Source organism: Mauremys mutica, chromosome 11 (assembly GCF_020497125.1).
Source record: "Mauremys mutica isolate MM-2020 ecotype Southern chromosome 11, ASM2049712v1, whole genome shotgun sequence".
NCBI lineage: Eukaryota > Metazoa > Chordata > Testudines > Geoemydidae > Mauremys > Mauremys mutica.
The window spans coordinates 47662003-47675172 of NC_059082.1; the positions used below are offsets into that span (position 1 = coordinate 47662003).

The following is a 13170-nucleotide window of genomic DNA, read 5'->3' on the forward strand; positions in this document are numbered from 1 at the left end:
CCCGTAAATGTAAACAAACTTGTTTGTCTTAGTGGTGGCTGAACAAGAAGTAGGACTGAGTGGATTTGTAGGCTCTAAAGTTTTAGATTTTTTTTGTTACATAACTGTACTCAAAAACAAAACAATCTACATTTGTAAGTTACACTTTCACAATAAAGAGATTGCACTACAGTACTTGTATGAGGTGAATTGAAAAATACTATTTCTTTTGCTTATCAGTTTTACAGTACAAATATTTGTAATAAAAAATAATATAAAATGAGCACTGTACACTTTGTATTCTGTGTTCTAATAGAAATCAATATATTTGAAAATGTAGAAAAACATTCAAAATATTTAATAAATTTCAATTGGTATTCTATTGCTTAACTGTGTGATTAATCGCGATTAATTTTTTGAGTTAATCGTGTGAGTTAATTGCGATTAGATCGACAGCCCTAATATATATATAAACAAACAGAATTGAGACATTTTTACCACTAAAAAAATAGAATAAATCTTGCTTAAACCATGTAAAAAAAGACTATCTCCTGTTATAATAATAGACATCAAATCTCTTTCTATCCCTTGCTTACATTTAAGTATTAAAAGTTTTAAAGTGTTTTCCTGCAACTTACCACAGTCCGGCTTTTTTGCCAACCCTATCCCACCCACAAAGTACATTTTGGCAGTGCTATTTTGCCCTATTATGACAGTGGGTCCTGTGGGATCCCAGTCCTGCTGCAAGGCTTTGATTCACACCCTAGCTTGCCGCGAACTAAATGTTTGTGTAGACAAGCCCTGAGAAACAACCTCTGACAGTCACCAGCATTTGACAGCAGCTTCCTCCCCTGCCCCCTCAGATTCTTACTCTAAATATCCTCAAGGGGACATACTTATCATGGAAATCTATCCACTGATGCTCAGTATACACCTCAATGCAGTCCATTTCCTGTGACCCTTTACTTCCTTCTCATCAGAGCAATTCCCACCCCTGCTGGGGGAGGGGGAATGGCTCCCTTCAGAGCCCCTCAATACTGATTTCATTGGCAGTCACAAAGGGAAGCCTAATCCGCAAGGCACAACAGAGCTTGCTGCTTGCCTTTGCAGCACTTCTAGTGAGAAGGCAAGCTGGGATCAATTATATGAGTTCCACACCTGCACAGCCATCATTTCGCTCCCAGGAGCACTACAATGGGTAGTCACCGGCCTCTGGAACATCCATCCTGACAGGGAGAGGAGGATGCTGTTCAGAGATTCTATGGAGGCAATGACTCAAGACCTCCCTTGCACTTAGACCAATGACGGTTTTGATCGGGTAGCCCAGATGCATCCTGAGACTAAGACAGAAGTGATGCTAGACTTGATTTAGAGAGGACCACCTTCTCTAGCCATAAAGGACAATGTAGCACTTCCTTAATCTTAAAAAAGTGGCCAACAGAGGGGAACCATTATTTGCTACCAAATACAAACAGATTCGGAAGAGTGTAGGAAGGAAAGCAGGATTCAGTTGGGGGGAAGAGGACAAACCCCCCTCCACAAAAAAACAACAACACAAAATGCAACAAGACATTTAGATGGTAAGAACACATTATTTAATGTCTGTAGCCTTTACAAATATTCCTGAGCCCTGACACCTTCCAGGGAGCCAAAAGACAGTGTGTTCCTTAGGTTAGGCATGATAAGATACAGACTCAGTAAACAGACTTCAGAGCTCTTGTAGAGACTTTATGTCATCACACATGCCTTCATAGGCATATTCTGTACCAAATACTTATGGCTTCAGAGTGAGATGGCTCAGCTAGGATCTAGGGTCAGAGGATCTGGCATGACGCCAACAGCAGTCACTGCGAACTAGGAAGTACCATGTGTGCAGCACTACAGAAGCAATTGGGGGAAGGTAGCAGCAGCAGGAGTTGGGGGTGGAGATTACTGGTGCTATTCAGTTCAATAAGGGAAGGGTTTCCTGTCCTGGACCACTACCAATATTTGCCACAGAGACCAATAGCTACACACAATTTACAGCGCCAAGAATACTGCAGAAATGAGCAGGAGCACCACAGCATGAGGGGGGCCATCTTCGCAGTGTACTAACGTAGCAGGAGTTCATGGGCAGATTAAATATTCTCTGTGTGACTAGAAAAAGCTGCACCACCTGTGCCCCCCGTAGCCCATTCCAGGACATTCAGAAGGCAAATGGTGTTGCAAATGCACACTCCCCTTAGAGAGCAATGGTAAGCTCTAGCAAGGTCTCTTCAAGGCTTTAGTAGTGACAGTATCACTTCCCTTTCCCAGATCTCTGCAAACTGGTCCTAAGGACACCCTTTCCCCTGAAAAATGCTTTAAAATAGCTTTGACATTCCCCATTGCCCATTGGCTTGGTCCACGACTGACAGTGCTGCAAAGATGTGGTCAACGAGAGTCCAGCCTTAGAAACACGCTCAGGAGCCCTGAGGGGATGTCCTGTCCAAGATCTGCTGGGCGATGTGAGCAAGGGCAGGGAAGGCAGAGCTCTTGGGAAACTCCTGGATGAAATCTCTGCCTTCCTCCAAGCTCTGAGTGAGCTGGGGATCAAGGGGAACACATCCTGTGTGGGAGGGCAAAGGGAGAGAATGACTGTGAGACCACTGGGACAAGTTACAAAGATGAGAGTATACACATGCAAGTTGGAGACACAGAAAGGTGGGAGTGAGACACCCACATCAACCGAAGAGAGACAGAACGATAAGACAGACAGAACTGAGTATTAACCTCCTTACTGCTCACCTGCAAGACAACGTTCTAGACATGCGGCACCATACCAGACATTTTCTGGGTAGAAAGGAGCTATAAGTGCTTCTAGCACCACAATCAGCAGAGATTTACCCTGGCATCATTGTCAAGACTATTGCTCCTTGATTAGGGGGAGGAATAAATAATTAAGGAAGTTTAAATAAATTCCTCATTTCTCTCACAGGAGCTCTGCTGGACTCTCAGTGGTGCTGCCTGTGTTTGCCGTTACCTGACGGCAGGCAACTAGGATCGCTCCAAATGTCCCACCATATCCAAAACCAGACTGGACTGTCAGGTTCTCTGCCTCTGTTCTCTACTGGCCAGACATACAATGACCACATCCTTTTGGCAGCTCTATGCTCGTCTCCCAAACCAGACTCTCTTCGGACCTCAACTGGAGATGCCCCTCCTTAGCTTGCAGTTTGATTTCTGGACCTCATTCCATGCTCCTTGTGGCACTGTGTTCTCACCACTCACCAACCATTTGCTCTTTTGATCGACCCCTCCCTCTAGGGAGGGCTCTGTATTCAAAAGGCACTCACCTAGGAATGGGACTCCAGCATGCCTGGCCAGCTCTTCACCACCCCCTTTGGAAAAGAGGTTTGTGCACTCCTGGAAGAGCAGAAGAAACAGCATTTAGTCACCACGAACTTCCCGAAGCGGAAGTTCTGCAGACCGCCGGACATCACAGATGGGCAACACGACTGTTTATCTGGATACATTTAATGCAGAGAATGATACCGTTATCTGAACAAGCAACACTCATTTGCCTCTGGGAGCTGCTGATCCCCCCACTTCATGCACTTCCTCAAAGACATTCTTATCCCTCATCACCCACTAGGAAGACAAAAGAGTTGCCTCTCCTGAACCTACCCCAACAGCCAGCCAACGAAGGAGGGCAGGGTCCACAAAGTGGTACAGCTAGCCGCTCGCCTCCAGAGACCTACCACATTACCTTCATGGCATTCCCTGGTCTCTCAGCAGCCAAGGGACCACAGTCAAGAAAAGTCAATTCAAACCCAGGCCTCAAGCACAATGTAGCAGATTGAGGCAGGGGAGTGCTCAGCTGTGGGTCAGTTTTAAAGGGCTCACCAAACAGTGCGGGCAGACGAAACCACTCATGTTCTCTACAATCCCGATCACTTGCAATCCTGTCTTCTTACAGAACGTCAGCTCTCGCCTGACATCCCCTACAGACACCGCCTGTGGGCACAGAGTCACGGGGTATCAGTGATAAAGGGCCAACAAAATCAGAGAGGTGAATGTCTGTCTTTCTGCCCATACATCCAGTGCTGCCAATCCTTGAGATTAAGACAGGGTACACAGACACAGATTGGAGGGATGAAGGGAGTAGAAATGCAGAACTAATAGCCATAGAGAGACACTGACACTCATACAGGGTCATGTAAAAACAAACCTAAAGGCATAATGGGGTCGATAAAAAATTAGTTTGGCATGACCCAGGGCAGGGTGTGGAAACATCTGCCCCAGCAAGCATCACATACCTGTGGCGTCGTGACCAGGACTGCCCCGAGAGGCTTATATGGGCGAAGGGATTCTACCGTAGAGATGTGCTCATCCGAGGTCCCCGGAGGCGTATCCACAATGAGGAAGTCAAGATCTCCCCAGGTCACGTCGGAGATAAATTGCTTTATCAAAGCTGCCAAAACAAAATGGAGGAAAATCTTTGCTTTCAGCTGAGGTGTGGTCTGTAATCTCAACAGTGTGGTAGCAGCAGTTGTTAGATATCAGATCACCACATTGTGTGAACAGATAGGTGCAAAAGAATAGACTTAAGTAGGAAGAGAAGCCCTGCATCAACAGAAGCAGTGGCAGTGCCATCTTCCCTCAGGGTCTCTATCCTGCCCTACAGGGAATGCATATAGGTGGCAAGGGGATAGTTCAGTCTCCAAGGGCATCGAGATTCTGTTCTGTGCGCCAACAATAGCGATCATTATAGACACCTGTCCAGAGAGCACAGGACAGATCTACCATCTCATTCCCCAGGGCTGATTTACACTACACAGTTAGATCAACATAAGGCAGCTTATGTCAACCTAATTTTCACACTACAGCCGTGCTCCTGCAGATGTAAGAGCCCCATTACACCGACATAATAGCTTCACCTCCAAGAGAGGCATAAGGCTTATATCAGTGTAGTTAGGGCAACGCAGTGTCTCTGTAGACCAGGGGTCCCCAACGCGGTGCCCGCGGGTGCCATGGCGCCCGCCGGGGCGTCTAAGTGTGTCCGCGTACCAGCCGGCGGATGAGCATCTGGCAAAATGCTGCCGACAAGCATCATCATCCAGAGGCGTTGCCGCCAAAATGCCGCCAAAAATCAGTGGCATTTCGGCGGCGACGCCTCTGGATGATGTTGCTTGTCAGCAGTATTTCGGCGGTGACGCCTATTGACATTGCCGCTTGTCAGCGGCATTTTGGCAGATGCTCGTCTGCCGCCACGATCCTCCGTGGCTCATTGCCTGGTGCCTGCCAGACGAAAAACGTTGGGGACCACTGCTGTAGACACTGTGTCCCTTACATCGGCTGTCTTGTCAATTTCACGGCAGGAGCCATGCTCCTGGCAGGGAGTTGAGGTAAAAAGCCCAGGGCGGCTTCGGACCCCGATCCCAGCTGGGAGCCAGGGGAAGAAGCCAGAAAGGGAATGGGAACTTCAGATGATGACCAGGCCTAGACTGAAAGCAACAACTTAGAGGTCAACGGCTACCTACATCTAGTCTGTTATCCAGCTCTAGTTCGCCTGCTCAAATGTGGCAAGAACTACAGACTGCAACCCATGCCTAAGCACAAGGGGATAATGAGCCATATGCAAGATGAGACCAGCCTGTAAGTAAGGCAAGCAAGAGTTTCAATGAGTTTCATCTTTGCAGGAGGTGCCCTTGCTGTAGGACAGTGATTCCCAAACTGTGGGTGTGCCCCTCCAAGCCGGGCCTGGAGCCCTGTTCCACCCCCAGCCACAACTTCACTCTGCCCCCTGCTCTGCCCCCAGCCCAGCTCTGGTCCCAGCTGCAGCTCCACCCTGCCCCCAGGCCAGTTCCATCTCTTGCCCCAGCTTTGTCCCCGCGTCTCCCACCAAGTTCTGCCCCCAGCTCTGCTTCAGCCCAAGCTCCTTCACTGGGGATAGAAGCCTTGGCTGGGCAGTAATGGAGAGGGGGCACAACAGGAAAAGTTTGGGCACCATTGCTGTAAGGTCACTACCAAGAGTAAAAGCATTCTGTACCGTTTTTCTTGGGTCCTCTCCAAACCACAGCATCATCTGGCTTCTCCAGCAAGAAGCCAATCGACATGAGAGAGATGCTTTTGTCCTGGTCGACGAAGACAGGCACCCAGCCACTGTCACACTGGTGCACGCCCTTGCCCTGGACTTTGAGCATTTGAGGGATGCTGGGGCCACATAGGTCCACATCCAGAATTCCCACCTGCCAGTGAATACGGGGAACCAGTCAGACAATCCCTTACACTAAGACAGCACAGAGGGCCACCACAGTGGCAAAACATAACTCTTCACTGATTTCTACAGCCCAGACCTTATGGAAAGGATGGCTTAGAAGCCTACACATCATATTTGAAATACACAGGAACCACATGTTCAAATCCCAGATGAGTTCACACAGCCTTTCCCCTTTCCAAGGGAGATCAGTGTGTTGTCACTGAACTTCTGGACAGAGATCTTTCAAATGAGACCTTAAAAACCATGGCCCATCTGCTCTGCAGGACTTGAGAGAGCCTTTGGGGCATTTTGTTTGCCCTGTGTCCTCAGCCACAATTCCCCACTACCACTATTGTTCTGCTGAGTGGCTGTCCCTCCCTTCTCCATAGGCAAAGCCCAATGTCCTCTCAGACCCCTAGAAACTTTTAGAGGGATTTTGCCTCCCCTTTCTTTTTCCTACTCATACTCATGCCCTATAACTCGGCATTGCCCACACAACAGCTCCCCTGAAACAGGACAGGCAAGACAACAGGAGGCCTTGGAGAGCAATAACAGCATAATAGTATATTAAAGCCCGCCAAGCCCAGGGGAGACATTACTTAGGAAAGGGAGGCAACATAGCCTAGCAATTCCATTGAGGTCCAGGTGTCAAGGAACCTGAGGGTTTTGTTGTTTTTTTTTAATAGAATATCAGGGTTGGAAGGGACCTCAGGAGGTCACCTAGTCCAACCCCCGGCTCAAAGCAGGACCAATCCCCAGACAGATTTTTGCCCCAGATCCCTAAATGGCCCCCCTCAAGGACTGAACTCACAGCCCTGGGTTTAGCAGGCCAATGCTCAAACAACTGAGCTATCTACTCCCGGTTCTTCCACTGTCTCATTGTGTGACTTTAGACAACTCACTTCCCCACTCTGTGCCTATTTCCCTATTAGCATAAGGTGGACAATTATAATGAACAAGTTTTGCACAGCGCTTTCATAATATTTTGCACATATATAGTATCTTTATCGGAGGACCTTAAAGCTGCACATTGCAGCTTTTTTGGTCAAATAAATGCATAAAAATCAGAAATCATAGTAAAAATAACTTTTGCTCAATCTCAGCAGGATCTTAATGACTAAATAAAAAATGCTACAAGATGCTACAAGATGCTTAATACCTAGATTATGAGCGTAAAACCCCAGACTAGAATCTTGGGTGCACATGGGGAAGGAGAATACACTCATGACTGCCACATGGAAGCTTGCTCACCTTCTTCCCAACATGCCGTAAAGCCAAAGCCAGCTCGGTGGAGATGGTGCTTTTTCCCACGCCTCCTTTCCCTGAGAGCACTAGAAGGATGTGTCCAACCCCAGACAGGTTACCTCTCTCTGTGAAGGACAACAGAACAACGTTGAGGCATCCCTGCGCCTCTACACAGCATCATGCTGCACGAAGGACAGCAATGCCATAGGCTGCCAGCTGAGTGAATCCTCACATTTCACAGCTAGGACATCATTCCCACTAAAGGAGCTATCACCATGTAACGTACAGAAAAGACATTTTGGCTAAGGTGTTGCAGAGTGTTTAAAAATAGTGGGGCAACCTGAGTCAAAATGTGGTTGATTTTGAGTAGACAATTATCCACTAGGAACACGGCTGTGACTCATCAGCTCAACATACAGCCAGTGGGTGGTAAGGACTTTAGCTCTGATTCAGCAAAGCACTTAAACTGACCTCAGTGGGACTTAAGCACATGCTTAAATGCTTTTGTCACTACTGCTCTGGGCCAGATTGCAATTTGGGACCTAGTGAAAAGCTCTGGGCCTTCCCTCTCCTCAGCCGTCCAGTCCCCTAGGAGTTTCCTTCTTTCTGTGCTGTGTAGATCTTGTTTTTCTGGATGTGTCAGTTTCTTGTTTTAAATTTTCTTCAGTTTGCTTGCTGCACAGTCAGTATTTGCTCTGGTCTAAACAATTTCTGTGTGCTTTCAGTCCCCAGAGAAGGGCTGTGAACACATTCTTTTGAGATTCTTTAAATGGAGTATAGCTAGAGGGCCTCAAGGGGTACTGGCAGAGGTGGGAGAAAATCCGAAATCTGTGATCTAAAGATCCATCTAGAGACAAGAACTACACAGCTCTGAACGCAAGAAAAATTCAAAATCGAGATAAATCCCTTGAAAGCCCCAGCAGACCTGCATTAACACACTCATTTCACTCCTGTAATGACACCGGGGGAGGATTACACCTTTGAACCATCCCGAGACTGAAGTTCTGTATTGAGTCACAGCACAGATAAATGGCAGTGCGAGATTCCTCACCAATGGAATTCAACTTTGACCCAAGGGGACCAGCTTTATGCATGAGGGAGGAGGAGGATGGGTATTGTTACAAGGTTCTGGAGCTCAGGGCAAATGATGCTGCCTCATGGCAAATTAGGGACCTTGGTTAGTTTCTGAACTCACATGCTATATTTAGCAGAGGGCTGGAACTTGCTGTACCTCCAGGACCAAAGATCACTGACAATTTTAAGGACTAATGTCTCATGAACCACCAGAAACAAAGCTTATATACCACAGGTTTTCAATAAACCCATCTTTCCAAAGGCAGATAGAATTCATCTCTGGGATCTTGTGTTCCAGCAAAGGCCTTTACTGCTAAAAATCAAATCTGGATTGTTATGTGGGAGCAGGGGAAAGAAGCAAGGGATCAATGAGAGTAACCTGATTTTACAGCAAGAGTGTCACCTAATTTTGTTTTAGGTATGTTTTGTTATGGATTGTTACTTTAAGTGTTTCATAAACAAAGTTAAGATCAGCACCTCTGCTGTGATTTGCAAATCTGGCACAACTTCCTGAAGATTTTTTCTAAGGCCCTAATTATAGCTAAATCATTATCTGTACTTCTGCACTAGTGGGACCAGGTGTCCAGTGGAGAACTCCCTCACCTGACTCAGAGATAACAGAGGACTATTTGAATTCCAATGGCTCCTCACATTCCTGAATGGTCAGTAACACATCCTGGAAACCCTAAGGACTCAGACATAAAGGTAAACACAATGCTTATTAAGTCCAGGAAAAAACAGGAATAGCTAGGAATAGTTAACATTGAGTCATCAAGGAATTTCCCGAAGCTTCACATATCAAAGTGGGGTGTACCTCACACTGGTTCTGTTCCCTGAATCTGAACCATCAGAAGCAGCACTTGAGAGGAAGATGTGGTCTCCTGCTTCAGAGGGATTTTCCAGTGTTTTAGGGAATATAAAATAGCAATCAAGGAAGAGGAAGACTCCATTTTACAGAAGAACAAGCTGAGTGAGAAAAACAGACTTCATCTTGAGATGGAGCCTGCTTTTACCATGGGAGAAGTAATCAGGAACTCAATCAAAGGTAACTCATAGCACAGATCTCTGCTCTCTTTCTCCTTTGTAATGAAAGGAAGAAATTGCAAGACATTTCCATAGGTGTTTAATATCTAACATCCTTTTATGTAGGTTCTCTCTCTCCCATAATTTTTAAAACCTCTTTGGTTGTATACAGATTGATTGTCTGATTGTCATATTGTTGGGGAGCATATTAGGTGGCATTTACAAGGGTAGCATTGTTATTGTTCTCTCAAAGGGGCCAAGGATGAGAGAAAGCAGTGAGTTCCAAAGATCCACAAAAGGACATAACTGCCATTTTAGGTACCTAAAGCTAACATATGAATGGGAGGACTCAGATCCTCAAACCCTCTATTCAGCTGCTGTCTAATCCCATAGGTGCCTACATCCCTCCTGGGGGACGCACACAAAACCACTGCGGTCCTGACATCGCCAAGCTGCTCAGTGCCCTAGGTCATGCTTAAGTTCTGTCAAAGCTGATTCCCCATTCTGGCACTTCGAGTGCAGAAGGTGGGGGCCCGCAAGGATTCTAAAAATTAATACTGGCCACTCCAGGCTTGCATTAAACTCCCAAGGTTACGACTTTTCTCTGACTTTGGATGGGTAGATGCTGCCACCACCCAAGTGCAAAACCCCCTTTTTGAGAACCCAGAAAGGCACACTTGGGAATTCCTTCCTCTGGGGTATCCTCAAGCCTCCCTCGAGGAAGAGCTGAGAAAGAAAAACAAAGAAAATCAGCTGTTGCCACCAGCTAATTAAACAACAAAAATCCTAATCCTGTTCTTAGAAAAGGTAAATTTTATTAAAAAGAAAAAAAAATACATCTGGAACTTAGGCTATTGCTAGATTTTAAAAGAGCAAATATAATAATTAAGCATCAAGAATAGTTTTCTTGAGGTCCAGCTTAATGGTTACATGCAAACCAAAAGCATTTGGGGGTTAGCACAGAGAAGTCCACAAGCCATAAAGAAATAAGAGAGAGAAACCTAATCACATCTTCCTAGACATTTCCTGATCTACTTGCATATCTGGGGTTTCAAGTGAGTAGTTTCTAGGTATGATTTAATGATTTTTCATACCTGGCGCAAGCTTTTACAGCATAGTCCAGCCCTGTTCCTGCTCTCCACGAGACCCACCACAGACAGACAAAAGGGGAATCTTGTTTCAATTTTAAAAAGCTCTAGCCTTCTCATTAGCTCTTTTAGCCAGATGTCCACTCACTTCTTTTACCTATGCATGCAGTCAAACATTTTAACCCTTTACAGATAAAGCAAGTAGAGAACAGCTACCAAGAGGGATTTAATAGCTAACTGGCTGTCCATAAAAGGGAGCTATCCCTCCCACCCCCCTTCATTTATAGAATCATAGATTATTAGGGCTGGAAGGGACCTCAAGAGATCATCTTATCATAAGCCCCAATGGAATTCACAAGCTAGGTGCCCTTCCCTCCCATCTCACTTGCAGGGCCTGATCCAGCAGGTGTTCTCTGAAGGCCTCACACAAGAGACAGGTGGGTGGCATGCAGAAGAATGCCCGATAACCCAGTGGTCAGGACTCTCACCTGGGAAATGGCAAGGACCTGAATTGGGATCACTCATATTCCAGGAAAGTGCCCATCTGCATGTGATGGGGTGTTCTAGGGCAGGTCTCCCACAGCCACTCCTGTTGGAACTGGACCACTTTGTATGGATAATTAACTATTCACTGGGCCAGAAAGAGATTGATTCTACAACCTAGTGGTTAGGTCACTCACCCAGGATGTGGGAGCCCCAAATTCATTCCTGCTCCAATGAACATTTAATGATTTATACAAAATGGAACAGTTCCAACCAGAGAGACTGAGAGAGACCCACCCCAAAACACACAGTAGCATGGGGGTCAATCCTCCCCAGGGATGGATGCCCAAGTCCGTCAGAACAGGGATTTGAAAATGGGTCCTCCACCTTCCAAGTGAGTGCCCTAACCTCTGGGCTATTGGTTATGATGGGGCTACTATCAGTCTCCATCTCTCATGCAAGTACACCTGAGCAAAACAGAGACAGGGGGCTGACCTGACTTAGAGCTTATCTATACTTGAAATGCTGCAGCGATACAGCCGTAATGCTATATTGTAGACGCTACCTACACCGACGAAAGGGGTTCTCCCATCAGCGTATGTAATCCACCTCCTTTCTAGAGTACGCAATCCAGCATATGTAATCTATTTCTTCCGTCAACCTGTCTACATAGGGACTTAGGCTAGTTTAACTACATCACTCAGGAATGTGGATTTTTGACACCCCTCGGGAACGTAGCTGGATCCTTCTAATTTTCTAGTGTAGGATTTAGGCCCTTAGGTGCCTAAATCCAGGAGCAGGAAGACAGCTGTGAATCCCAACTGGAGATCTGTGCCTCCCTCTGGTCCACAGTAGGTACCTATTGATGTTTTGTTTACATCCCACCCCTTTGCTTGGCATTTTTGATTGGTTTATTTATTCAGTTTCAAGTTTAGCATGCTAAGCCCCATTCTGTCAGTCCTAGTCTTAGGTGCTTAACTTTCCCCATAGCTAGACACCTAACTCTGGGCTAAGGATTCCACTGGGCAACAGGACACCTAAAGGTTAGGTACTGCAATGCTCAATGTTGCAACATCTAAGCCCTTTTGTGGATTTAACCCCAAGTTGCTGGTCACAGGAGAAGAGAAAATGTAGCAGGAGTAGAACTGAGCTAGGTTATGTCACATCACAAATTCTTGGCAGTTTCATCAGTTTCTGCAAAGTCCATGTGGTAGGGTTGAGAAAGATAGCCTTCCACATGGGAACTGGTGCTGTGCTGTTTTAGGTACTGTCTACACTACAAAAACCCACCAAACACCTACTGCGTTAGACTACGATATAGTTGTCCCCAAGATACAGCTAGGCACAATCTGCTCTGAAAGGCTCTGTTGTAACTATACTGGGGACCAAACTCGCTGTCACGGGGAAGCGATGGACCCCGGCTGGGAGCCACCCCCAGTCCCAGCGTGGCCAAAGCCCCGCCCCACCCATGGCTGGCGGAGGAGAGTACGGCAGGCCTGGTCAGTAGCGGCTCCGAGTCACGTATGTGGCCGCTAGGTGCCGCAGAGACACGGTCCAAGCAGCAGCTGTTCAGCGACGCCCCTTGCGTTGCGGGCGGCTCCCGGGAGCCCATCGCTCCCCGCGCATAGCGTCGGGCAGAGACCAGGGGCCATCGTGAGCGGCTGAGCCTCGCAGTCCCCACGGCGCGGGGCTTTCCCAGCCTGGCGAGGCTCGTGCGCTCCGTCGCAGCACAGCTAGGGAGGGGAGTTGGGACGCCGCCGCCGCGGGAGCCCTCCCTACAATCCCCCGCAGAGTAGCCTCGAGCCTTCTGTCCCTGCACTACTCACCCCCCACAGCCTCCATGCTGCCTCAAGCACTGCTCCTGCACTTCCGCCTGCCCCGGGGTCACGCGCAGAGGAGCGCCGCGGCCAATGGGAAGCCGAGCTCTGGCTGTAATCCTGCCCCGTGAACTAATTTTGGCCCCGACCTGACCTAGCTGACTGACGTTCCTCTCAGCCAATGGCCTCTGTGATTCGTGCCTGTTACGTGATCATGTTGTAAGAGCCTCGGTGGCTGCGT

At 47.3% G+C, this 13170-nt stretch overlaps 1 protein-coding gene across 2 annotated transcripts; it reads right to left on the reverse strand.

Moving 5' to 3' along the window:
- Positions 1 to 1557: 1557 nt before the first annotated feature.
- NUBP2 (nucleotide binding protein 2) lies at positions 1558 to 13103 on the reverse strand. 2 transcript variants are annotated; one of them, XM_044979659.1, is made up of 8 exons: positions 12939 to 12965; positions 9122 to 9203; positions 7451 to 7569; positions 5990 to 6188; positions 4257 to 4411; positions 3844 to 3954; positions 3294 to 3363; positions 1558 to 2566 (listed from the first exon to the last, which is right to left on the reverse strand). In XM_044979659.1, the coding sequence occupies exons 4-8, from the start codon at positions 6141 to 6143 to the stop codon at positions 2421 to 2423; spliced, it is 636 nt and encodes a 211-aa protein (XP_044835594.1). In that variant the 5' UTR covers positions 6144 to 6188; positions 7451 to 7569; positions 9122 to 9203; positions 12939 to 12965; the 3' UTR covers positions 1558 to 2420. The 2 variants fall into 2 exon arrangements, with proteins under 2 accessions (XP_044835594.1, XP_044835593.1); XM_044979658.1 differs by lacking the exon at positions 9122 to 9203 and having other exon boundaries at positions 12939 to 13103.
- Positions 13104 to 13170: the final 67 nt, after the last annotated feature.

Bases quoted from the DNA above. Each gene is read 5' to 3' on its own strand.
- NUBP2 (XM_044979658.1), bottom strand. The intron at 3,955-4,256 runs GTATGTGATGCT...CTGTGCCCACAG, and splicing joins TCCTGGTCACGACGCCACAG to GCGGTGTCTGTAGGGGATGT. The intron at 3,364-3,843 runs GTGAGCCCTTTA...CTGCTCTTCCAG, and splicing joins TCGTCTGCCCGCACTGTTTG to GAGTGCACAAACCTCTTTTC.